Source organism: Lepidochelys kempii, chromosome 2 (assembly GCF_965140285.1).
Source record: "Lepidochelys kempii isolate rLepKem1 chromosome 2, rLepKem1.hap1, whole genome shotgun sequence".
NCBI lineage: Eukaryota > Metazoa > Chordata > Testudines > Cheloniidae > Lepidochelys > Lepidochelys kempii.
The window spans coordinates 59,655,142-59,680,720 of NC_136381.1; the positions used below are offsets into that span (position 1 = coordinate 59,655,142).

At 39.2% G+C, this 25,579-nt stretch overlaps 1 protein-coding gene across 2 annotated transcripts in view; it reads right to left on the minus strand.

Moving 5' to 3' along the window:
* Positions 1-601: 601 nt before the first annotated feature.
* The window catches only part of SULF1 (sulfatase 1), a 153,369-nt gene continuing 128,391 nt past the window's right edge, over positions 602-25,579 (minus strand). The window contains exons 14-19 of one of the 2 annotated variants that reach the window (XM_073330901.2): positions 25,390-25,455; positions 24,717-24,889; positions 21,958-22,100; positions 21,741-21,864; positions 20,835-20,868; positions 2,019-2,136 (exon numbers count right to left, since the gene is read on the minus strand). In XM_073330901.2, coding sequence (XP_073187002.2) covers positions 2,106-2,136; positions 20,835-20,868; positions 21,741-21,864; positions 21,958-22,100; positions 24,717-24,889; positions 25,390-25,455 — 571 coding nt within the window. In that variant the 3' untranslated portion in view covers positions 2,019-2,105. Of the gene's footprint in view, positions 2,137-20,834; positions 20,869-21,740; positions 21,865-21,957; positions 22,101-24,716; positions 24,890-25,389; positions 25,456-25,579 lie in introns of both variants that reach the window. The other variant, XM_073330899.2, reaches the window with a different exon arrangement.

Sequence of the window (25,579 nt, forward strand, 5' to 3'; positions counted from 1 at the left end):
CTAAAAGAATCTGCTTTTAAAATAGTTCAACTTAAACACTTAAAGCAAAAGAACAAAATTTTAACCTGCAGTGCTTGCAATAGACTAGAAAGCCCACTAAGCTAAATAACATATAACAAAAGGAACTTTAGTGTGAATTGGAAATGGTGGCAATACATCTGTATGAGGTGATTCTTTTTATTTTATTTATTTGCTACTTATGTAAAAAAAAAACTAAGAAAGATATTAAGTTACCAACAGTACAGATTTTCAAAGTCAATTTTGTATTATTCTTTAAAAATATTAAATGTTTGGTAGAATCCAGGAAAAAAAACCTTTAGAACACATTACAACAACAAAAGAGGTCTAGCCTACTACTCTGACCTCATGTATCTAAAATATGTAACTCTAATATGATTTTACCATTCCCTTTAATGCCTTTAAGAAAATATTTTAAAGTCACAATAATTTCTGAAAACATCAAGCTATTGTCCAGACTAATAAAACCAAAAATGGTGACAAAGCATACTCTACTCATAGAAACCTTTGTAAGGATATCAGCAAAAAAAATCGAGAAAAAATCATGGATTTTTAATACTGATGGTATCAATAAGTAGGGAAATAAGTCAATTTTAAAAAAAATCCTCATATAGTGAGCATCCATGAGCTCTACCTTTCTGAAAATACATTTCTGAAAGTCAAGGCAACAAACCATGCAATAGTTTCTGCTAAAATAATATTTGACCAATCTGTTTTCACAATTTCACAAGAGCGGTAGCTCTTTCTTGTCAACCCATTTTATTATTTCACAATTACATGAAACAATGAGCAAACTAAGAACATGTACATGATCAGATTAATAAATGGTCTTGGAGACAGATTACAAAAGTGCAATATCATTTTACTCAAAAGTGTGACATGAAATTCCAGTGGTTAAAAATAATTTATCAAAAATACATTATGCAGATAGCATGTGTGGACTGAGACATTCATTTATATGGGACCTTTTGGAAACAGAAAAAGTAACACTAAGGAAATTATTACTAGTCTAGGAAATGTGTGCATCATTGCACTATAAAGTTAACACTGTTTCTTTTTTAATACTGTGGGAACCTAGTTTCTCAATTATGGAAAATTAGTGTGAAAGTATGTGTATATATGAAATAAACACACACACACACACACACACACACACACATACAGAGCATTGGGCTCATTTCAGCTGCAAAATGTATCCGCAATAAACATGGAATGTCAGTTGTCATGATTACCATTACTAGTTTACTGATCAAAAATAAAGAGAGCCATATATGGTTTACAATTTGATCTAATCCAAGGAGAGTGGAGATGAGGCACTGCCTTCTACATTTAGGATTTTTGAAGTCTCTCCTTCAAAGTTATGTTCCATCTTTTCCAACATAGTCTCCATTTTCTGAGCCCTAATAGATTGATCCCTGATTGAGACATTTACAGCTCGATGAACAGTGGGTTCATCAGAACTCACAGGAAGGTATATCTGATCTTCAAAAATATCCTCTACTGGGTCACTGTCCTGGTGAGAGTCTTTCTGAAGAATGTTAACTGTCTGTAGAATGAAGCTATGCCCGGACTCCAGCTCTGTCAAACCATTTCCACTTAAATGCATTTCAAAACGGTCTAACTCTTTACCCTCCAACCACTTTTCAGCTTGTTGATTTCTCCAGTGTGCAGAATTCAAACTCCTTTTCTCAGGAATATCATTATTTAATTCAAGTTTCCTCACTTGATTTAAAATTACAGTGCTCAAAGCTAGGGTTGCCAAGTCTGTTGGCACGATAGGCTGCAACTCTTCTGCAATCAGACCACTTGAGTCTTCGTCTGACTCGGCAGAGGTCAGTCCTCCCCAGGTAAATGGTAGAGGTAATTCATCCAAATACCCATTGTTTCGAGCGGTTTTAGTTTTGTCTGTTTTATTTTGCTCAGAGTAACTGTTCAGCAGTGCAAACATTCTATCTAGATCCTTCAAGTAATTAGTCCAGTCATCCAGACTAAGTCTATAGTTGTATCTGTATTCGTACAAACTTTCATTCACACTGTATAAATCTTCCAGTCCTTGCCAGTTGATGTCCTCAGTGAAATTTGGCAGATTAGCCTTCCCATCCATCCCATAATTGTCCCCTGTTAAAAGAAAGAAAGAGGTCTGATGGGAACCACCACCTTAGAAAAGCATGTAAAGCTTCCACGTACATTTCTTTATTATTTAAAAGCAGTAACCATTCCTAACGTACTTGGCTAATGAGTATTGCACTCCACATTTTTCATCATATCAGTAACTCGGCCCTAAAGGCTAAATTCTGATCTTGTGTGTGCACATGACTCCTGCTGAGCAGAAAGATACACATTCTGCCTTCAGCTACTCCCGCGTAACCACAGTGAAGTCAGTAGGAGAGCATGGGTGTAACTAAGAACAGACTCTGGTCCAGAGGGAACTTTATGCATACAGACAAGGCCAAATCTGCCCCCCGGATACTGCAGATAGAGACAGCGAAATTGCTCCAATATACAAGCAATCCATTGGTCTTTCAAAACTGTCACGAGTCCTTTAAAAAAAATGATCCACACTGGAATGGGGAATAAACAAAGCAACAATAAAATATAAATGGTAGGTCAATCCTGCAAGCCCTCAGCAAGTAGCTCTTCCGTGAAGCAAATAGGAATTTGATGCATGGATATTTGGTGCATCTTGTAAGAGCTACCACTTCAAACTGATTGGCTGAATTCTTCCTTCAGATACACAAGAGGAAATTCTCTTTAATAAACAGCAGTTATAGATATGCTTGGAAGGATGCGATTTTTAAAAAAAATCCATAAATGTCCATTTCACCACATGCACTGATGAAAAAAATACTAATCAAAATTCACAGAGAGGCAATGTAACAAAAGTACTGCTTGAGACCTTATTAGCGATTGATTCAAGGATATTTGCTTTGTATATTTTGATATGTGATGTTGATAGTTTGTGCTTTAAGTGTTGTAAAACTTTAACATTTTGAATCTCAAAGACACGGTCTTTAAATAATTATTGGGTTGTCCCCCCCCCCCCCTGTAATTTCCCTCAACTATGAACATATAAAATCAATAAAATTTAAAAAAATCCATAAAACATCAATATTATTCATCCATATTATTAAAAAAATAGAATTCTGCCAAGGCAAGTTATAATGGATTTTTTAAAATTTTATTTTGTAAGCATGAATCTCAGTTGACAAGGGCACACAGATGAAAAGGCTTTGTAAAAGCTCTTCAGGTGAATTCAGTTATAAGACTAAGCAATTTTAAACCAGTAACTCATTTTGTGAAAAAGTATGCAGCATATAACTTTAGTGGTGCAGCAGTTTAAAGATTCTTTTTAAATTTAAAATCTATATTGCAATGTCTCTTTTTTTTGGTTTGTTTTTTTAAATGTTGATGGGAGAAGCCCTCCTGTTGATATAGCACTGCCACGTCAGGGGTTAGGTTGGTATAATTGTGTCACACAGTGGTGTACATTTTTCACACCCCCTGAGCAATGTAGTTATACTGACGTAAATTTATAGTGTAGATCTGGTCTAAGAGGACGCTTTGGCCAGTAATACAGGTCTGATGCTGCACTCTTTGGCAGAAAACCATGAACATCTTCAGACCCTTGCCTGGGAAAGGAGTGTCGTCACAAGTCCATAAACAGCAAGTCAGCTGGATTTTATGTTAGCTCATCCAAGAAAAAAAAGAAGACAAAACATTAAGGAAACCTCTCTCTGAAAGTATTTGACGTGATCAAAGTCCCCAAAATATATGCTGTAAAATGTATTACCCAAATTGAGTGTAAAGTAGCATGAAATTTGTTTTGTAACATGTAACATCCCTAATGGATGGGAACCTTAAACTCATTATATTTTCTAAAAGGATTCTGTTAAACTCTGTGGTTTAGCCCAGAAGAAAGAATATAGAAAAAGATAAAACAGACAATGGAAAATTCTTCCAAGGAAAGCAATGGAAATGTCCTCACTGGCAAGTTCGAAACAAAATTTAATAATGAATGACTGAAGATGGCTTACAAAAACTCTGATCCTACCACACTGCGGGTGGGATGGCCTAGATAACATTTTAGAAGTTCATTATAACAACATATATAATCCAGTAGTTTTATTTAATAGTTTTAATCCATATTGGATCCTCCATGCCTCTAATGGCTCCTTAGTCAATTTATTTCTTCTACTTTAACTTGCCCTCTCTGTTATTCACAAGGCTAAAGCTGGTATGTTATTCGTGGTGCCAACTCCTCAGGGATGGTTCCCTCTTCCTTATTCAAAGACCAAAATTATTTAAAAAATATATCAATGTAAGATTCAATTTTTATAAATTCCATCAAATTAATGTATTGAACGTGATAAAATTTAAATGACTAAGCACTTCATTATTAATTAATTAAATGAAATAAGAAATTGGGTTTTGACTGGTTGTACATGACAAAAGAAGTCTCAGGACACCCCAAGTGACACACCCTTGTGACCAGATTGTTCTGAAGGAGTTGGGACATGCTACTCTAACACAAAGCTTTGTTCTTGTGCAATTTGCTGTGGAATGTCCCCAGAGCCACTTCCATATTGTGGATGATGCTTTGATAAGCAAGTGATTTTTGAGCGGCTGTACATGACCAAATAAATCTCAGCTCACCCCAAGTGACACGTCCTTCTTCTGAAGTAGTTGGGACATTGCCACTAGCTGAGCCAAACGTCTGTTCCTGTGCAACGTGCTGCATCATGTCACGCCCCTTTCCATTTCCATGTTGTACATAGGGCTTGAATAAGGAGCTGGGTTTTGACTTGTTGGATGTGACAAAAGTAGTTTCAGATCACCACAAGTGGTATGGCTCTGTGACCATCAGGTTTTTCTGAGGGAGCTGGACATGCCAACTCCCCAGACCAACAGGTGACATGTCCCTTTGACTGGTATTTCATTGTGAAGAGATGAGGATATGCCACTTCCAGTGGTGAACCTATAGTTCTGGTCTGACAAATACATTACCCCAACTTTTGTGTGTTCTTTGTTAGTAAACATACAATCACGCATGTAAAAATCATCAAAAGTCAATATTCAGCCAACTTGTTGCAAACCCAGCTGCAGTGTTTTCACAGAGATTATATGGTAGTCACAAATTAAGAAATCTTTAGGAACTTTCGTGTGTTGTTAGATGAATTAAGAAAAGAAAAAATGAGTAAATGTATTGAAATTTGTTTAATTGTGTTACTGATATAAATCTTTTGTTAAGATTAGTAGGGTGTCTTTTGCTCATTACACAACAAAAATATGAAGACACTGCTTGGGCACAGTCAGCTCCCCAATAATCATGTTTATTAACTATATGCAAACGTACAAGGCTTAGCATAGTGCTCTCTGCTTTCTGAGTGGTTTCTGATGGCTTCTGAAATACAGAAAACAGTAAACACCACTAGCGTGCTTATAAGAATACTATCTGATTTCTGTATTGAACCAACTAGTGCTTTTAGTGTTGGTGTGAGATTCATACAGCATAAATGCGACATGGTACACTTACATGGAATTTGGAGAATTCCGTCTGGGGTTAAAATATCTCCACCGCCTTTTCTTTTTAATCCCAAAATTCTATCATACTGTAGTAATGTGAGATCTGAGTTTGGCCAAGTTTGTGGAAACATACAAAATGGTTGCCAGTGTTGTATATTAACCCAACACTTTCGCTTTAATAAACTCTACTGTTTATGCAAGTAATTCTGATGACTTCTATAGAATTAAGCTGAAATGTTATTTTAAATACTAATGCTATATTCAATGTACTTGGAAAAGAGCTACAGCAAGGGACCATGAAGGATTTGGGCCGGGGGGGAGGGCAGGGGCATTTTCATTTTTATCTGAAAAGTCAGTGAATGATATTTGAAAAGACGCAGGTAACTCTTTAAGCCACATCCACCAAACTGTGTCTTGTCTTCTTTCAAGTAATTTGCTGTCAGCACAGAAATTTCTGATGGGAATAGCCGAGAGTAAATTTTGAATCTTTCTGTGATCAGACTTAACTGCAAGTGTAATGAGTAAGAGTCACCATTCATGAAATGGCATGTACTCACTTGATAATCTATCGCAAAAATGCAGCCGATGAAGTGAGCTGTAGCTCCCGAAAGCTTATGCTCAAACAAATTGGTTAGTCTCTAAGGTGCCACAAGTCCTCCTTTTCTTTTTGCGAATACAGACTAACTCTGCTGCTACTCTGAAACCTGATAATCTATTTCACTTTGACTCTGCTATTGTAAAACAAGAAGAGAAGTTGCTATTTATTATAATACAAATATTTCACTGAATTGAGCAGCTGTTGCTGTTAGTGCTGGTGACACCTAAGCATTCCTGAGGATTTGTGCGATAAGACTTGATTTTGCACAGAAGGTAAGTTTCCTCACAAAACGCTGCACATAATTGCTGCAGAATTGGGTGCTGCTTGACTCCCGACAAGAAGGTTTTTACGGTCTGTAATCTTGATACAACCAGCTACTGCACCAAACATCCACATGGAGAGGAAAATGAGATTCAGAGATTTTCAGGCCAGAAAGGACCATCAGATCAGCCAACTTCATCTCCAGCACAGCACACAGAATTTTATCCAGTTACCCTGTACTAAGCCCAGTAACCATATGTGCTCGACTAAAATATATCTTCTAGAATGGCATCCACTCGTGATTTAAAGACATACATAGATGGAGAATACACCACTTCCGTTGGCAGTTTGTTCCAATTTATGCCTAAATTCTTTATCAACCAAACTGGCAATGTCATCAAAGAATGTTTGTTCAACAAAACCTTTTTTTCATAAACCATGTTGACTGGAATTAATTACATTCCTATTCTTTAGCAACTATCAGCTTTTCCATTATCTGACTGGGATTGCGGTCAGGCTAACTTGCCTACAGTTACCCAAATCATATCACTTGCACTTTTTGAATATTGGAACAACATTATCACCCTTCCCATCTTGTGGAATGTCCCTGGTATTTCAAAAATTATTAAGAAGTAACATGGGTTGTCCAAAGATCTCTATAGCCAATTCTTTTTGGACTCTTGGGTTCAAGTTATTAGGGCCTGCTGACAAGCTAGAAAATAGTTAATCAGCCTCATGTGATTTGAATACATCATACTGCTTTATTCCAAATACCAAACAGAAATATTTATTAAATACTCTCTGCATTATTATTAAACATTTACCATCTCCATCTAGTAATGTGCCTATACCCCTATGCCATTGGTAGGATTTCTTTAGTTCCTAATATTCTTAAAAATTTCCCAACTGTAGTCCTTAGCCCTGCTAGTCATGGATTTTTCCCTGATGTCTTTAGCTTCCCTTATTAATTTTCATAACTTCTAATATATATTGAGTGCTATTTTTCCCCTTTTCCTTATATCATACATTGTTTGTTTTTTAGTTTCTAATTGCTGCCTCCACTTCAACACTGAATCAGGATGGACTTTTAACCAAAGCTGTCCTCTCTTGAATGTGGAAGTTGTTTGTCCACCTAAAACTCTTCTTCAAGAACTCCCAATTTTCAATCACATTTTTCTGCCTAATTTTTTTCTCCCAATCAATTTCACTCATAATTTTCCTTAGCTGGGGAGATTAGTCCTCTTGAGCACCAAGTATATATATGACTGGTTGGGACTTTTTGCCCATATTAAATGTAATCAGGTCATGAGCACTAGTCCTTAGGCAACCTCCACCATCCAGGCTAGTGATTAATTTATCTTCATCTGTCAAATGAGGATGAAAATAGAGTTACTTCATATTGAGTGTTATAAAATTATTTATAATTTTTAATAACTGGAATGATGTTTTATTAGTGGCTTCATGAGACCTCCAGAATATGTTTCCCAAATTGAACACCCCAAGAATAGCACTATTTCTGTCAACGCATTAAGCATCTGTCAGTAAGGAGTAACTCATCTTGTTCTCTGGTTGGATTTGGCAGACTGTAGCAGACCCTGCCACACCCTGCCCTGGGCTTTGTTAATTAGCATAATGAGCCGAATACATTCTAGATCCTGTGGGTCTGACTTATCAATAACTCTAAAACAGGTAGTCGTGTTTTTTATGTAGCGTGCCACCTCTCCACCCTCAATACCCATTCTAATCCTCCTGAACAGGTTATAACCAATTACGTGAACTGTCCTACCAGGTTTCAGTAATTCCAATTAAAATTTTTTTTCCTCATCAGTGAGAGTTTCTAATTCCCCTTACTTGTTACACAGACGCCTAGTTTTGGTACATAAGCAACTGAAAAATTCTCTTTACATTCTTTGCCACATTTGTTCAATTTGTTCATGACATTCTGAGTTTTGGTTTTGTACTGAATTTGCCTCCTTGGCACCCTCTCAGTGCATTGGTAGTTTAATGCCCAACTATTTGCTCCAGTTAGTCTCCAAACAAGGAGGTTAGCCCCTACCTGTGAGATTTAGGACTTCCTGTTTGTACAGACAGCTCTCCAACTGAAATGTGGTACAATGTTCAACAAAACCAAAACTTCAGCCTCACATCGGTCATGCAGTCAACTGTACACCTCCAGTACTTTCTGCCTTCTCTCACTTATTGGACTGGGAAGATCACTTGGACTTTCCTTTTCTTCCACTCTCTTCCAAGATGCATGAGGTCTTCTATAATCTGTGCAGTTCCATGTGATGCTGTATCATAGGTTCCAATGTGTATCATCCTCAGTGGAGACTTACCAGACAATTTTTCACTGTCTCATTCTGCTGTCACAGCTCATATCTTCACTCTAGTCCAGTGGTTCCCAAACTTGTTCCGCCGCTTGTGCAGGGGCCGGTTTGTTTACCTGCTGCGTCTGCAGGTTCGGTCGGTCCCGGCTCCCAGTGGCTGTTTGCTGCTCCAGGTCAATGGGAGCTGCTGGAAGTGGCAGCCAGTACGTCCCTCGGCCCACGCCGCTTCCAGCAGCTCCCATTGGCCTGGAGCAGTGAACCGTGGCCACTGGGAGCCGCGATCGGCCGAACCTGCGGATGCGGCAAGTAAATAAACCGGTCCAGCCCACCAGGGGCTTTCCCTGCACAAGCAGCAGAACAAGTTTGGGAACCACTGCTCTAGAGAGATATAACACATCCTATAGTTCCTGTGTCCTTTGCTGAATTCTCTGTCCGCTCTTCTTAATATGGAGTTATTGATGATGATTATTTGTATTCTTAGGATGGTTAAAGAACCTTTCTTGGTTCCTGCTTATTTCATACAACAAGGACACCCATCAGTATGTCCCCTGTAGCTTTCTGTTCCATTCATAGAATCATAGAATATCAGTGTTGGAAGGGACCTCAGGAGGTCATCTAGTCCAATCCCTTGCTCAAAGCAGGACCAATCCCCAACTAAATCATCCCAGCCAGGGCTTTGTCAAGCCTGACCTTAAAAACTTCAAAGGAAGGAGATTCCACCACCTCCCTAGGTAACCCATTCCAGTGCTTCACCACCCTCCTAGTGAAAAAGTTTTTCCTAATATCCAACCTAAACCTCCCCTACTGCAACTTGAGACCATTAGCTCTTGTTCTGTCATCTGCTACCACTGAGAACAGTCTAGATCCATCCTCTTTGGAACCCCCTTTCGGGTAGTTGAAAGCAGCTATCAAATCCCCCCTCATTCTTCTCTTCCGCAGACTAAACAATCCCAGTTCCTTCAGCCTCTCCTCATAAGTCATGTGTTCCAGTCCCCTAATCATTTTTGTTGCTCTCCGCTGGACTCTTTCCAATTTTTCCACATCCTTCTTGTAGTGTGGGGCCCAAAACTGGACACACTACTCCAGATGAGGCCTCACCAATGTCGAATAGAGGGGGACACATCCCTCGATCTGCTGGCAATGCCCCTACTTATGCCCCAAAATGTCGTTAGCTTTCTTGGCAACAAGGGCACACTGTTGACTCATATCCAGCTTCTCGTCCACTATAACCCCTAGGTCCTTTTCTGCAGAACTGCTGCCTAGCCATTCGGTCCCTACTCTGTAGCGGTGCATGGGATTCTTCTGTCCTAAGTGCAGGACTCTGCACTTGTCCTTGTTGAACCTCATCAGATTTCTTTTGGCCCAATCCTCTAATTTGTCTAGGGCCTTCTGTATCCTATCCCTATCCTCCAGTGTATCTACCTCTCCTCCCAGTTTAGTGTCATCTGCAAACTTGCTGAGGGTGCAGTCCACGCCATCCTCCAGACCATTAATGAAGATATTGAACAAAACCAGCCCCAAGAACGACCCTTGGGGGCACTCCACTTGATACCGGCTGCCAACTAGACATGGAGCCATTGATCACTACCCGTTGAGCCTGACAATCTAGCCAGCTTTCTATCAACCTTATAGTCCATTCACCCAGCCCATACTTCTTTAACTTGCTGGTAAGAATACTTTGGAAGACAGTATCATAAGCTTTGCTAAAGTCAAGGAATAACAGGTCCACTGCTTTCCCCTCATCCACTGAGCCAGTTATCTCATCATAGAATGCAATTAGTTTAGACAGGCATGACTTGCCCTTGGTGAATCCATGCTGACTCTTCCTGATCCCTTTCTTCTCCTCTAAGTGCTTCAGAATTGATTCCTTGAGGACCTGCTCCATGACTTTTCCAGGGACTAAGGTGAGGCTGACTGGCCTGTAATTCCTGGGTCCTCCTTCTTCCCTTTTTTAAAGATGGGAACTGCATTAGCCTTTTCCAGTTGTCCGGGACCTCCCTCGATCGCCATGAATTTTCAAAGATAATGGCCAATGGCTCTGCAATCACATCCGCCAACTCCTTTAGCACTCTCGGATGCAGCGCATCCAGTCCCATGGACTTGTGCTCATACAGCTTTTCTAAATAGTCCTGAACCACTTCTTTCTCCACAGAGGGCTGGTCACCTCCTCCCCATGCTGTGCTGCTCAGTGTAGTAGTCTGGGAGCTGACCTTGTTTGTGAAGACAGAGACAAAAAAAGCATTGAGTACATTAGCTTTTTCCACATCCTCTGTCACTAGGTTGCCTCCCTCATTCAGTAAGGGGCCCACATTTTCCTTGACTTTCTTCTTGTTGCTAACATACCTGAAGAAAGCCTTCTTGTTATTCTTAACATCTCTTTCTAGCTGCAACTCCAAGTGTGATTTAGCCTTCCTGATTTCACTCCTGCAAGCCTGAGCAATATTTTTATACTCCTCCCTGGTCATTTGTCCAAGCTTCCACTTCTTGTCAGCTTCTTTTTTGTGTTTAAGATCTGCAAGGATTTCACTGTTAAGCCAAGCTGGTCACCTGCCATATTTACTATTATTTCTACACATCGGGATGGTTTGTCCCTGTAACCTCAATAAGGATTCTTTAAAATACAGCCAGCTCTCCTGGACTCCTTTCCCCCGCATGTTATTCTTCCAGGGGATCCTGCCCATCAGTTCTCTGAGGGAGTCAAAGTCTGCTTTTCTGAAGTTCAGGGTCCATATTCTGCTGCTCTCCTTTCTTCCTTGGGTCAGGATCCTGAACTCGACCATCTCATGGTCACTGCCTCCCAGGTTCCCATCCACTTTTGCTTCCCTACTAATTCTTCCCAGTTTGTGAGCAGCAGGTCAAGAAGAGCTCTGCCCCTACTTGGTTCCTCCAGCACTTGCACCAGGAAATTGTGCCCTACACTTTCCAAAAACTTCTTGGATTGTCTGTTCACCGCTGTATTGCTTTCCCAGCAGATATCAGGGTGATTGAAGTCTCCCATGAGAACCAGGGCCTGCAATTTAGTAACTTCTGTTAGTTGCCGGAAGAAAGCCTCGTCCACCTCATCCTCCTGGTCCGGTGGTCTATAGCAGACTCCCACCACGACATCACCCTTGTTACTCACACTTCTAAACTTAATCCAGAGACTCTCAGGTTTTTCTGCAGTTTCATACCGGAGCTCTGAGCAGTCATACTGCTCTCTTACATACAATGCAACTCCCCCACCTTTTCTACCCTGCCTGTTCTTCCTGAACAGTTTATATCCATCCATGACAGTACTCCAGTCATGTGAGTTATCCCACCAAGTCTCTGTTATTCCAATCACATCATAATTCCTTTACTGTGCCAGGACTTCCAGTTCTCCCTGCTTGTTTCCCAGGCTTCTTGCATTTGTGTACAGGCACTTGAGATAACTTGCTGATAGTCCCTCTTTCTCAGTATGAAGCAGGAACCCTCCCCACTCGCGCTCTCCTGCTCATGCTTCCTCCTGGTATCCTACTTCCCCTCCAGAGACAGATTCTTCTGTAGTTGACTTGCTGAATATCTGAAATGTTTTGATACTTCATGTTGCATTGAATGCCTCCTGGCTCTTCCCCCCTCTTGGTCACAATTGCCTGTCCACTTCTTTGGTGTCTATTCTCTCCAATTCCCTTATCAACAATCCTTCCCTTTGTGGTGTCTGTGACAATGATTTCTGAATTTGGTTGTCCAAGAAGTTTTCATTTTCTTTGATGCTGCACAATGTTGTGACTTATGCTTCCAGAGCATGAAACTTCTCTTCCTGTACGGACACCAGTTTGCATTTCATACACCAGAAATCTATTTTGCCTTCTGGAAGAAAGGGCAACATAGCACACTGAAGGCAGGTTGCAGCAGTTGTTCTTTCATCATCCATATCTTGTACCTGGTGTGGAGCCATACCTAAAATAGGAATCACACTCTCTTGCTAAGCTCCCACTGATACTTATCTAGTTTGCCATTCCTGTTCAGCTGGCAACTGACTTATATACTAAGCCTCAATGCTCAGCTCCCTCCCTTGCAAACTGGAAGGGAATAACCATTCAGAGACTTCAAACACTGGTTCCATTCAAAGCCCCAAGGGTCCCAGTAACAAACCCCTCCCAGAGACACAAACAGAGCTGTTTCACTTGGCCAGTTCAGGGACCCACAGCCCAGCCATAGAAACCTTCAAAGAGAAAAAACAAACAACAGATGGAATGAACACAACACTCACCTAGTCCCTCTAACTGCAAGCATAGGATCCACTGTGACATCCTCTAAAAGTCCCATTTGCTGCTTCTGTTACCTTGCTAAATGGTGTCTAAGTATTCATGGGGAAAGGGGCCACAATGATTTCCAAAGAAAAAGTTTAAAGTCAGGGAGTTCCATGTCTCAGCTACATCAGAACAGTTTAACGGGGTGACCTGAGACATATTTTGTGTAGCCTATAGGAATAGATATTTGTTAGGTAAGGTACAGGCATAAGTTAAGGCAGAAAAGCAATAAGCCTACAGGTCTGAGGCCTGTAAGTCAACAGCTTAGCTAAACAAGGCATAAGGCCCAAAGGCCTTAGCATAAACAGCTAACAAGAAGTAACCCTAGATCATAAGCTATCACAAGATATAATGCTGTACTGACTAAACTGCCAACAGGTAACCACAAGATACTAGTTTATACCAGGTTTCAGAGGAACAGCCGTGTTAGTCTGTATTCGCAAAAAGAAAAGGAGTACTTGTGGCACCTTAGAGACTAACCAATTTATTTGAGCATGAGCTTTCGTGAGCTACAGCTCACTTCATCAGATGTTTACCGTGGAAACTGCAGCAGACTTTATATACCAGTTTGGGATATTTTAAGTTAGGAACATCAGCAGATGTCTGACCACAAGAGTGTCATGGTAACTAATTGATGTACATGTTAACAAGCTTGAGGTAAAAGCCCTAATAATCTATAGGAGAAGGGCACCCCAACAATAGTAGCATGAGGAACTACAAATTAGGAAAAGGGATCGAAACTCCTATGGAATATGCATTAGGTATAGTGGTGTCAGCGTAACACATTATAAAAGTCGTATCCCAGCCTGTGTGCCTCGTGAGATGTAACTCTTGGGAGATGCCAGGATAACAAGCACTGGTGATGGTGAGAAAGATGATGAGGATAACTAATACTTCAGGTCCTTTTGCAAGGGATGGTGAGAGCATATGGCTGTTCAGATGCACATTCTGTATTATCTCTATCTACCTTGCTGGGTTAGAGTGTTTGTAACTTGCTAATTGAAAACAGAAGGTTTTTCCTAATTGTGAGTGTTGCAACTATGCATGTTGGGGCTCCCAACTAAGCTTTAATTTTAATAACCCTGGGCCTGATCTTGGGACAAGAACCTACAAAACCTCAAAAAGAAAAGGAGTACTTGTGGCATCTTAGAGACTAACAAATTTATTTGAGCATAAGCTTTCGTGAGCTACAGCTCACTTCATCAGATGCTTATGCTCAAATAAATTTGTTAGTCTCTAAGGTGCCACAAGTACTCCTTTTCTTTTTGCAAATACAAACTAACACGGCTGCTACTCTGAAACCTACAAAACCTCAGTGTGTTAACTGGGAATTCTTAAGTAGTCAATATAAATTAATACACGATCAATAGATTAGGTAACATTTTCCATGTAGAGCCAGTAAACATCCAGCTCCTTATTCAAGCCCTACATACAATATGGAAGTAGACATGTGACAGGGACATGACACGTGAATGCATATTGCTCAAGAACAAAGCTTCAGGCTGGTGACTGCTCCTTCGGAACAGTCTAACAGTCATGGGGACAAGTCATCTGGAGGGACTCGAAACATATTTTGTCACATACAGCAAGTCAAAACCCAGCTCCTTATTCAAACCCTGCCATGCAATACTAAAGTGGGGTGGTGGCAGATGCATAGCAATATATTTTGCAGGAATAAATCCTTGGGTCATCTGGTGGCATATCCTGACTACTTCAGAAGAGTATAATGATCACATAGACTTGTTACTTGGGGTGACTTGAGGCATATTTGTTATATTCATACACTCAAAATTCAGCTCCTTATCAGAACACCATCCACAATCTAGAAGTGGGGTGGAGGGGTCACACTTCACAGCATATTGCACAGCAATGAAGCTTCGGGTCAGACATTGCAATATCCCAGCTGCTTCAGAAGAGTACAATGGTCACAGCTATGTGTCACTTGGGGTGACGTGAGGCACATTATGTCATATACAGGCAGTCAAACTCCATATACAAAATGGAAGTCTGGCCAGGATGTCACAATTCACATCATATCACACAAGAATGAAGGTTCAGATCAATGAGTGGCGTGTCCCTGCTCCTTCAGAACAGTGCAGTTATCACAAGGACTTGTAATTTGGGGTAACCTGAGGACATGTTTTGTCACAGACAGCCAGTCAAAACCCAGCTTCTTATTGGATTATTCAATTAATACATAAATTAACAAATTAGAATTTTACTTTTTTATAACATTCAATCACATTCATTTGATGACATTTCTAAACATTTCATCTTACATGGATGTATTTTTCAATAACTTTGGTTTTTGAATAAGAAACTGGGAAAACAACCAGCTTCCCCCTCATCTCATATTCTCATGTTTCACATAGGCCAGAGAAGGCTGGATATAGCTACCTATTCCTTCACAGTTTTTACTCTTTGCTTCACGGCTAGCTTTGAGAGTTTGTAAGAAGAAGCACAGTCCACTACACTATGGCAGTGCCAAGAGATGAAAAGTCTGGCTTGGAAAAACACTCATGAGGTTCTTTGTTTGCTAATTTGGGGCTCGAGCCTACTCCATTGGAGTCAAGGAGAGTTTGGGCATTGACTCCTCCAATGGAAAGTGCCTGAATCTTACACATAAATTGGCCTTCCTTCACTTAACATAACTACGTAAAATTTGGAAATATTTTAACTTTTCTAATAGTATCTTCTAAAAAATATACCCTTTCTTTAAAAATTGGTGTGCTAGCTCCTATTTTAACACTCCCACCTCCAGTGCTCATTTGTCTCCATGGTCCTATGTTTCAGTTTAGTAGCCCTATAACTAATTGACAAATTCCTTACAACAGAAAACCCTCTCTGTCCGGACTGGCTGTGTTTACTGGTTCTGGTGAGTGAGCAGGGGGAGAGTAAAGTTGTGTTAGTCTTCTTTCTGAAAGAGATGTAAGGAAATCAACCACAATGAAAGAAACATTGAATGGTTATGTGAGAGCCATCCTTATAAAGCAAAATAAAGTGACAACGACTTTCTGCCTGCAAAAAAGTACATTATAAAGGATTCAAAGAAGAAAGCTAATTTCTTTCTTAAAGAAAAAAAGGCACCTTAACATTTTACTTATCGAGCATCACGATGCACTAAAAGCATCTATTAAAATAATGAGGTGAACAAACTGAACTGAGCAGTTATAATAAAGTTCCAAGAGCAATTTTTTTTTCCAAAATGCAGGAACTAGATTCTGATACTCAACACATTTTCCTGAAATGTTACAATCAATGATGGCCAAAGCCAAGCTGTAGACAATGGGCTGGCAAGAACCTGGATTTCATAAAGAAACACATCAAATATTCTAAAGAACACAACAAGGTAACTCTGTGTAAATTAGCAATTCTTGTAAGACTTCCCCATCCTAAAATGATTGACCTGATTCTACCCATGAACGTAAGAATTACATTTCAGCTTCAACTTAAAGCCTAACAGGAGTTGTGACATACATTGCTGTAAATAGTGGATCTACCAGCCATAGGAATCACAAGGACTGTATCATCCTGAGGGCTGAAATAGCAACCATACAGCCCAGGCAAGAGTATGTGGATATTTTTAACCAGGGCCATCACAGAACCGCTTCTGCAGCACATAGCTTGGTTATTCAGACTGTGTGCTAGAGGCAGGATTTGCCCAAGATGTTCAAACTCTCTCCGAGTGCCCTGGAGAGTTAAACAAAGTCTAATTTATATTTATTGACAGTATTAATCAACGGTTACATTTTAACTCTGTCATTCTCCGTTGGTAAGGCATGGAAGAAAAATGTGCCTGAAAATTATACATCGGATTCTCTGTTGCATTCGCCTTACGCTGGGTAGAGCAGCAAAGAGGCTTAAGAGAGCCTGTCATAGCTCCCTGTTTACTTTCCTGGCCCCGAGTACAGATTAAAGCATCCAGAGGGCTGCTTTAAAATATGTCTGATGGCTACAGTCCACTAGGGATCATACGCCAGCTGGGGATTGTTGGAGCATATTGTACTCTGGCCACACACCTGACACACTCCTGCACTAGGCATTGAGGGGATGGAGAGATGGAAGACAGACAACCTCAGCAAGAGACTTGAAGAAGGTTTCTGCTCTCTTTGCACTGCCTGAGTGGTACAAAAAGAATTGAGTGGGGCATGAATCTGGTCCCTTATCTTATAGGCATAACTACCATTAAACTATTTAAGGAAGTATTTTGGAAACGCCAGTGTTCTTCTATCAATTCTTTGTATAGATGGATAAATAGTTACATTAACCCCTCCCCCCCAGGTCTATGGTAGTAAATGGCTGTGACCGTACTTCACAGAAATTGTCATCTTTGTTGTGAACCAATTAACTGTAAGGAAGACATGTTTTCAATAGGAAAACCACTCAACTTAGGCAAGTTTTGACATATATTTTAATTCCAGGAGTAAGTGCAGGTATTGGGGTGGGTGGTGGTGGTTGTTTTTCTATTTTAATTCAATTCACTGTTTGTTTCCTGTAAGCAAATGTAATCTGGAGTTGTAGATAAAGATAGGCCAAGTCAGGGAACCTTATATCTAATGTTCTGGTTCACTGTTAAGCGGCATGCCCCACTTGGACAGTGCAGTGTGGCAATAGCCACACTTCCCACCTATAAGTGGAAATGTATCCTCCTATTCCCTTCAGAATCCTCCAGACAAAACCCTAGAAACCAGACTTTGTGCTTGGGGCATGAATTTAATCCCTAGAGTAGCTCAAGGCAAAAAACATCCATTGTCGGCAAATCTGTACCTCACTCTCCCAACTCACACCATACAGTGTATCAGTTTAGTTCATATCCCACATTACACCCCCATTTCACTGGCTACTGAAACTAGGCCAGCAAAGTCTCTCTTGGTTCGTTAGTGTATTAACAGATATGATTATGAGAACATCAGCCTGCTGGTTAAATGTGGATTTCTAAAAAAGGATAAGAAACAAAACCCAATAATGAAAAGCTCACTGAGAACTTATAGGCCTACAAAATTGCGACATTGTAAACACAGAGACCTATTTTCCCATCAACATTCTGGTGACTTTCTTGTGGGGAAAAGAGGCTAGATGAGGTAATAAGAGGGACGCACCATTAATAAAAGTTACCCTTAGAACTCTCCAGTGCATCAACTTAAGTACAGAGACTACAATAATTACAATTTTACTATGCTGTTACAGTAGCACAATTGTCATTTCATCAGGGATCTAATTGCCAAATGACATACTATTCTGCATGATATATAGAGAAACAAATTGATATACTGAAAATCCCATTGCCAACTAGCCAAACAAGTCTCATTTCAGGGCCATGATGGCAGCAGAAGCTGTTTAACAGCAGCCAAGAAGTGCAACTTTTTGTAATATATAGGAAAAACAGAATAACTTATACTGCAGTTTAACCAACAGGGAATGCAATATTCCCATTTCCTAAAATGAGGGCATGCTGATTGGGTAAGCGACTTATTTCAGGCACTGTAAACCCACAACTCAAGAATGAACTTGAGAGGTTTCATAAATTGAGATAAAAGTGTAAAGGAAAAACAGAAAAATGTTTCCCCCTGCAATAAATCAAACCTTGTTAAAAATAAACACAGAGAAGGAAAATAGGGAAAAATTGTATATGATTAATAAGGAAGTGCTTTTGTTTATAAAGTATTTTGCAATTTATCAGATAAACAGACTAAGACTCAATGTAGAAAAATGCTGCTAAGGCTAGATACATAAACACACATGTTGGGATTCTCTTCTCAAACATTACTCAAGCTGTTATTCATGGCTGAGATGCCTTGAAGCTTCCTAAGGAATTTGGATACTCACATCCCATTAAGAATAATGACAAATGGACATCAAAATCCCGAGGCAGTTTGGAAAGTCCCAGCCTGTGTGTATAGCTCATGGTTACTCTGGGCAGCTATTTATGTGGAGTCAAGATCTGCCCTTCAATGCACATGTGTGGCACAGAGGTCCCATAACAGGTGCTTCCTGAATTCATCCATGGGTAGAAATGGGCATGCAGTGTTCATTCTCTACATAGGCATTAACTGTACTGTGTTCTCTGTGGACAAACTGTACTGTGTTCTCTGTGGACATATATGCCTGCAGCCACAACGCAGCTAATATGGTTGTACTGGCCATAAATCAACACATTTAGTTGTGTGTTAAATTATTAACTAAAGTATTTAAATACTCAATACATGTAAGCTGAGCTACTAAGCAGGCCCACATAATACCCAAGCAGTATTTTAAGAGACTCACAACAGCATGGAGCTGCATCCTTTTTAATTCTGCACAGTTTTGGTACATGAAGAATAGGTTCCTCTCGGAGATTCCTTTCAAAGATTACTAAGAAATGGTTAAGGTTTCTTTTATAAATGTCACATATTCACAGGGTCCGAAGGGTCTGAACCAAAACTTTGGACACAAAATCCTTTGACCTTTGGGAATCTCTGTCTGGACCTGCGCTTTACAGGTCTGTATTATTTTAATTGTGCTACACCTATTACTCTTCCCAATAGAATCATTTTAAACGACTTGGTGAGTGGTTAGAATGATTTCACTACTAGACTTCATGAGAAGATGTAATATAATGATATATGGGGCCATTTATTTCATGCAGCCCTACAACATAAAAATTCCATCTCTGTTAGATGTAAAGTTAAAGGTAGCAATAAAAATGCTTGCAAGAAAGTCTTCATATGAGAGATTAAAAAGGATGGTTTTATTTTTTTAAATAAAACTAACAGAATCCAAGAATCTCATTCTCCCTTTGTAGTAAATAACTGTTTCCCATCAGGCTTTAGCAAGAAATGCACAAAACTGTGAAATAACATGAGGTTTCACAGAACAGCTCATCATATCCTCAGTCATGAAACTACACAATTGGGAAAGTACAAACTTGGCTCTACGGGGAAACAGCTGCTTAAATTAGAGATTTATAAAATATAAGATGCATGATTTTGTTTGTTTCCTGACTCCTGTGTTTGATACACAGAGCTAACAATCACGCACTCTTTGCTTGCCCCATAAAACAGACCATTTATACAACTGTAGTCTCCTGAGACCCAGTTATGCCCTCACTTACACTGGTGTAAATGACGAGTAATTCCAACAAAGTGAATGAAGCTGAAAAGGTGTAAAACTGATGGAAAATGAGAACAGAACCAAGCCCAAATATCTGGGATCATTTTCTACCATTAATTCTACACTTAACCTGTAGAGTGGACAGTGCAGCAGATACCAATACAGTGATGTTATGACTTCAGCTTTCTCAGTGTCTCTGTCCCTTTTTCTGCTCTCTCCCTGAATCTGTTTTCCCCACTCATAGCAGGGAGTGGTGTGCATACAGTATGCTTACCTACAGCAACCCCACCCCTAGTTCAACCTCATCCAATGCCCATTGAAGTTAGTGGGAATATAGCTATTGACTTCAATGAGTGCTTGCTCGGGCCCTTGGAGTATAGATAAATCAGAGATTATATTTAAACACATTTGTTTTACATTTACAAAGCAGCTGTATAGTCTTCTTAAATAAAAAACACCACTTTGTTCTTTTTGCATAGATTCCCAATATAAACATATAAGAAATACAGGCATGGAATCATTAAAATGAGCTGCATGAAGTCTTGCCATGACACTGAGCTAAGTTAAATGCAGAATGGCAGATCTAATAACCAATGGCCAAGTTCCATGGAGAATATTGTTAGAAAATGCATGCACCAAAAGCTATGTCGTTTGCAACATGGCAGGATACAGACATTAGTTGAAATGGACTGGATCATGCAATTATTTGGAAAGAAGCTGCTGAGGAGAATAAAAAAGTGTGGATACCTGTGTGGATCATAGCTTCCTCCATCTTTATTTCCTGATATAGGAAAATACAAGAGTAACTTTTGTTAGTGTTTAGAACTTGTAAAAACCATTCACAATGTAGTTTCCATGCACAGCATCTAATCCTAAAAAGAAATGTATTTGTGTTAAATATAGACAGAGCTGCAGTCCAACAAAAGTTTCCTAAAAGATGTGTTCAAAGAATTGAAAAAATCCCATAAAAATCAGATTAGAAATGATAAATTAAGAGAATTTTCATGGAGAAAAGAGAGAAAAATAAAGAAGCAATGGCATAAAATACGAAAAGAATATTCCTGTAAAAGCACACTTTAAGGTCACCCAAAATGAAGTGCAACAAATTCCAGGTAAGTGAAGTATAAATATCACTTAATTTTTTTTAAATTCAGGAACATTTGTAAAGGACTTCTCATATCTTGCTCTCCTTAAACACAGCAGGGACGTCTGTCCATTAAAAGTTTGCAACATACATTCTTGGTTGCAATGTAGAGTTTGCAGTTAATCACTCCTTGGTGGGGATGCTATTGGGAAGCAAAGACTAACAAAATTAATCCTGTAGGAGAGAATGGAAACAAAGTCCTACAAAGCTATCTAGAGTGTAATTAAGCAGCATTAGCATGTTCTTCTATTATTTTTTAGTGTAATGGCTTCGTCACCTTCCTGCCCAATACTTTGTAATATCCATCTATAGTAACCCTACATATCTGCAATGAAACATATCTGCAATGCATTGATAATGCTGTATACACAATTAACTGCCAGGTTTTCAGAGAGAGAGAGAAAGAGAGAGAGAGTTGTAATTGATTCATTTAGTAATTAAGAAAACAAAAGACACCCTAATAAAAACATACATGAATAGTGCCTTCTTTCAGATTTTTTCTTTTTTACCTGTTTCAAGTCCCTTAGGTCGTGGATTGCACTGCTTGTAACCTTGACAACTTCTCAATTCCATTAGCTGCATATGTAATTGATTCAAAATGCCTCTTTCCACTGTGTGTACTGTATTTGTCAGCTGGGCATCAGAAAAAAAGAAATATTTGTTAACAAGAGTGCAACCATACAGAATATTAGTGCTGAACCGTTTGTAACACAGAAATGGGATTACCTGATAGGGATCAGTGTTCATATCAAAATATTCCAAGAATCCAGTTGCAAACTCACAGAAGAGAAAATTGTGTGTCTCATTAATTGTTCGCAAACACCAGTAGGTGTTGTTGTTTGAACTTGTGCAAGCACAGAAAGACCCCACTGTAATTGGGAGAAAATAATTAGCTTTAGATGTAAAATAATAAACATTGCTTTTCTGGTAGCAAAACTTATATTGATTTTAATCGTTTTACTTTATTTTTCTGAAAAGTTCTTTAGTTTTAAGAATAAACCATTAGATTCTATTCAGAAACACAAAAACTTCCTAAATTATTTAAATACAAAAACATATATGAAAATACATATATGTTTTAAATGACAGGAGACATGAAATCCTGTGGATAACAGGCCAAATTCTGCCCCAACTGACATATGATGTAAATCTGACTGCTCTGGGGTGAATTGGATGTAAGGGTTTAAAAAGAAGTTCTTGTCCTCAGTTGCTCATGCAGAATGAGATTCAGTGGAGTTGCTTAGTATATAAGTCAGGGTAAAATTTGCACTAATGTTCTAAAAGTAACCTTAACCTCATTGAATATATAGGATGTACGTTTCATGGAAAATTCCACCCACATGGTGCTATTCTGCCCTCCTCTAGAAGCTAGTGAGAGCTGTCTGTATGTTGCCAGTGTTGTGGCTTGAGCTCCATTTGTTAGGGAGTATACATGATGAGAGGGAGAGGTAATGTGGCAGACAGGAGAGAAGGAGGTACATTATGGAGACTGAAGAGGGGGAGGAAATGGAAATGTGAAGATGGGTTTGGACTGTACCTAGAAGCTGGCACGGGATGTTGCAATGTGGCATTGGAGGAAGGGATTTGGAAGAGTTGCTGGGGGCCACTACGAAGCAAGAGGAGCAGAGTAACAGAGCTGGAGGGCAGAAAGGAAAGAGACAGGACTAGCAAGCAGGAGTGAAGTGGCACTAGTAGGAAGAATGAAGCCCTGGAGGAGCAGTAATGGAGGTGATGTGTACCATCGAGGAAACCCCAAGGAAGAAGCTGGTATGGGCCATCAAAAGGTTTTCAGCATCACTGACACACAGCCCTCTGAGGTGAGTGGAACCAGCACACAAATATGATGGTGTAGCAGAATGAGAGGGATAAATCATATTATATTTAATAGCATAACTACTAACTTAAAATATTCTATATGTGCAATGTCTGAGTTAAGTTTACGATGATAATATTAATGTTTATCTTTTCCTGATTTCGGAGTGTTTAAAATCAAAACCTTAAAATTAGCATGAACTAACTTTTGTATTCAGTTTCCCTGCTTTTTATGTTTGTTTGATTTTGTTTGTTTTTGTCTTTGAGGAAAAGATGAGGAAAAGATCAATCAATTACTTTGGGTTAAAACCAGAAGTCATTACTCAATTTATGCTAAATTCTTACCCCGTCAAAACTCTCAGTGCAGCTTTGTGTTACAAATGTGCAAAATATCACTACAAATGTAAAACCCAATTTTTATATTTCCACAGTTTGCAATATTTTTCTTTAGCAAACTGGTCTGAAGACTAAGGGCAGAATGTTAGCATCAATGCAACTACGACAATTTCTACCAGCTGAGTATCTGTCCCTAGGTCTCAGTGCGGTCTAGCCACCTGACAATTTTCAGCTTCTATAGAACAGCTATTCCTAAGTTATACATGCCAAAAAAACACCTAAAAATTGTGGAAAAGAATTATTGGATTTTGATTAAACTTTCAAGAAAAAACGAACAAATAAACAATCCCCTTTGTACTGCGATCATACCTTGAAACTTTCAGCCCCCAAAGCAGAGTTTTTCAGACAGTTACACACAACTGAAAACAATGGTTTATAATGGAAGTCCTGTAGATTTCTTAAATGTAATGTTTGATATAGTACTAGCCTAGATAAAAATTACATGGACTATCAATAAATTCTCTTCCTTCAAGTCAGGAGATGACCCCTAAGGGCCAAGGAAAAAATCCTCCTTCCTCCTGCCAAATTTTGGCATAACATTAACTAATGGGAAGATTATGATAGTTTTTGGGTCTCCCCTTGTTCACAGATCCATGATACCAGATTTTTATGTTTTTGTCTCATTGAGTCTGATAATTATTATGCTCTCAATGAACTAAACACTAAATTCAGCTGATTAAATTCTGTCCTGATTGACTCTCCATGTAACTCCTATTCAAATCAACAGGGTTGCATGGGTGTAAATGACAGCAAAATCTGAGCCACTGTATTCATCCTCACTCTACTTCACCCTGTTAAAATGAAGTAGTCATTTACCAGAATTTTACAAGCAGTATTATATGAGTAGGTAGGAAAATAAATGTGCATATAGACAGGAAATAATGGAACTTTTTTTCTCTTTTTAGGATCATAAAACAGCATAATTAGAAGTCCTCTGAAATATTTAAACATCTGGGTCTACAAGAAGAGGAACAAAACCAAATAGATGGTAATAAAAAAGCACAGGAACATGTCTTTTTTGTGTTTTTGTGTTTCTACAGTCTTAATTGAGGCCTCTAGGTATTTATATTGCAGTATAAATAAATAATAACTACAAGTGAAGTTCTTCATTAATTTCTTTACACGGCAATTACTTCTTTGTGTGCATTTTGTGTCAGGAACGTAAGTGCCTGCTTTCCAAAATAACGCCCTCGTTGACTGTCCTATCTGGAAATTATCACATGAGACAGGAGAATGAACCTCATTAAAGTCTGCACATGGAGGTAAGAAATACTCACAGTTCCAGAACGGTGCTGTCTGCCAGTGGTTATTATCATGGGTAAAACACGTAAGTCCAGGAAGGCTGCATTCATCTCCTTTCTTCTGGCGTCTTTTCCCCTTTCTTTCCTTCTTTCTCCTGCGGGTCTCTGTGAATAGCTGAAGTTTGCTGTCCACCTCCTGTGCTGCTTCTCTGTTCAGAGGGGAAGCAATTTGTAGTTCACATAGACTAATTTCTATTTGTTTGAAAAGGGCTTTAACAATTATGTTTATTTGAGTTTTTAAAAGGTTGAATGCTTGAAACTATGTACCAGATAGGGAGCCTAATTAAGGGTGGTCTTTCTCTCCCCCCCCCCATATCTCTTAATATTGTGAGAAGATGCTCTCATCACAAGTAAATTGAATAGATGCTGTATCAAGTACAGGAAGTAAAGGACCCAGCTAAAGGTTATCAAGTCAGTCAGTCCCCAGAATGATTCATTTCATCCATTTCAGTGGGATTTGTGCCACTGTTTTTAATTTCCCACTGCCCGTCCTGAACTTCAAGTTGGGCAGCCAGTCAAAAGTTGCCAGCTTCTGGTACCCCCAGATAACAGCCGTTTTGGACTGTGGCTCATCGTTGATATTTCACAGTTACTAAAAAGCAAAATAAAACAATGCCCAGCTGATGGCAAAGGGAAAAACGACACTTACTTGAATGGATGAAGATGGCTCTTCATTTTCTCTCGGGCCTTCACCCCTTTCTCTTTGTTATAATAGCTACAGATAATATTAAAAACATCAGCTTTTCATGACTGGATAAAACTTAATTCATTTTCTGCAGTCAAAGCAAAACAGAAGTACACCATCTGTTTTATGTTCTCACTTAAAATAGATACTATTA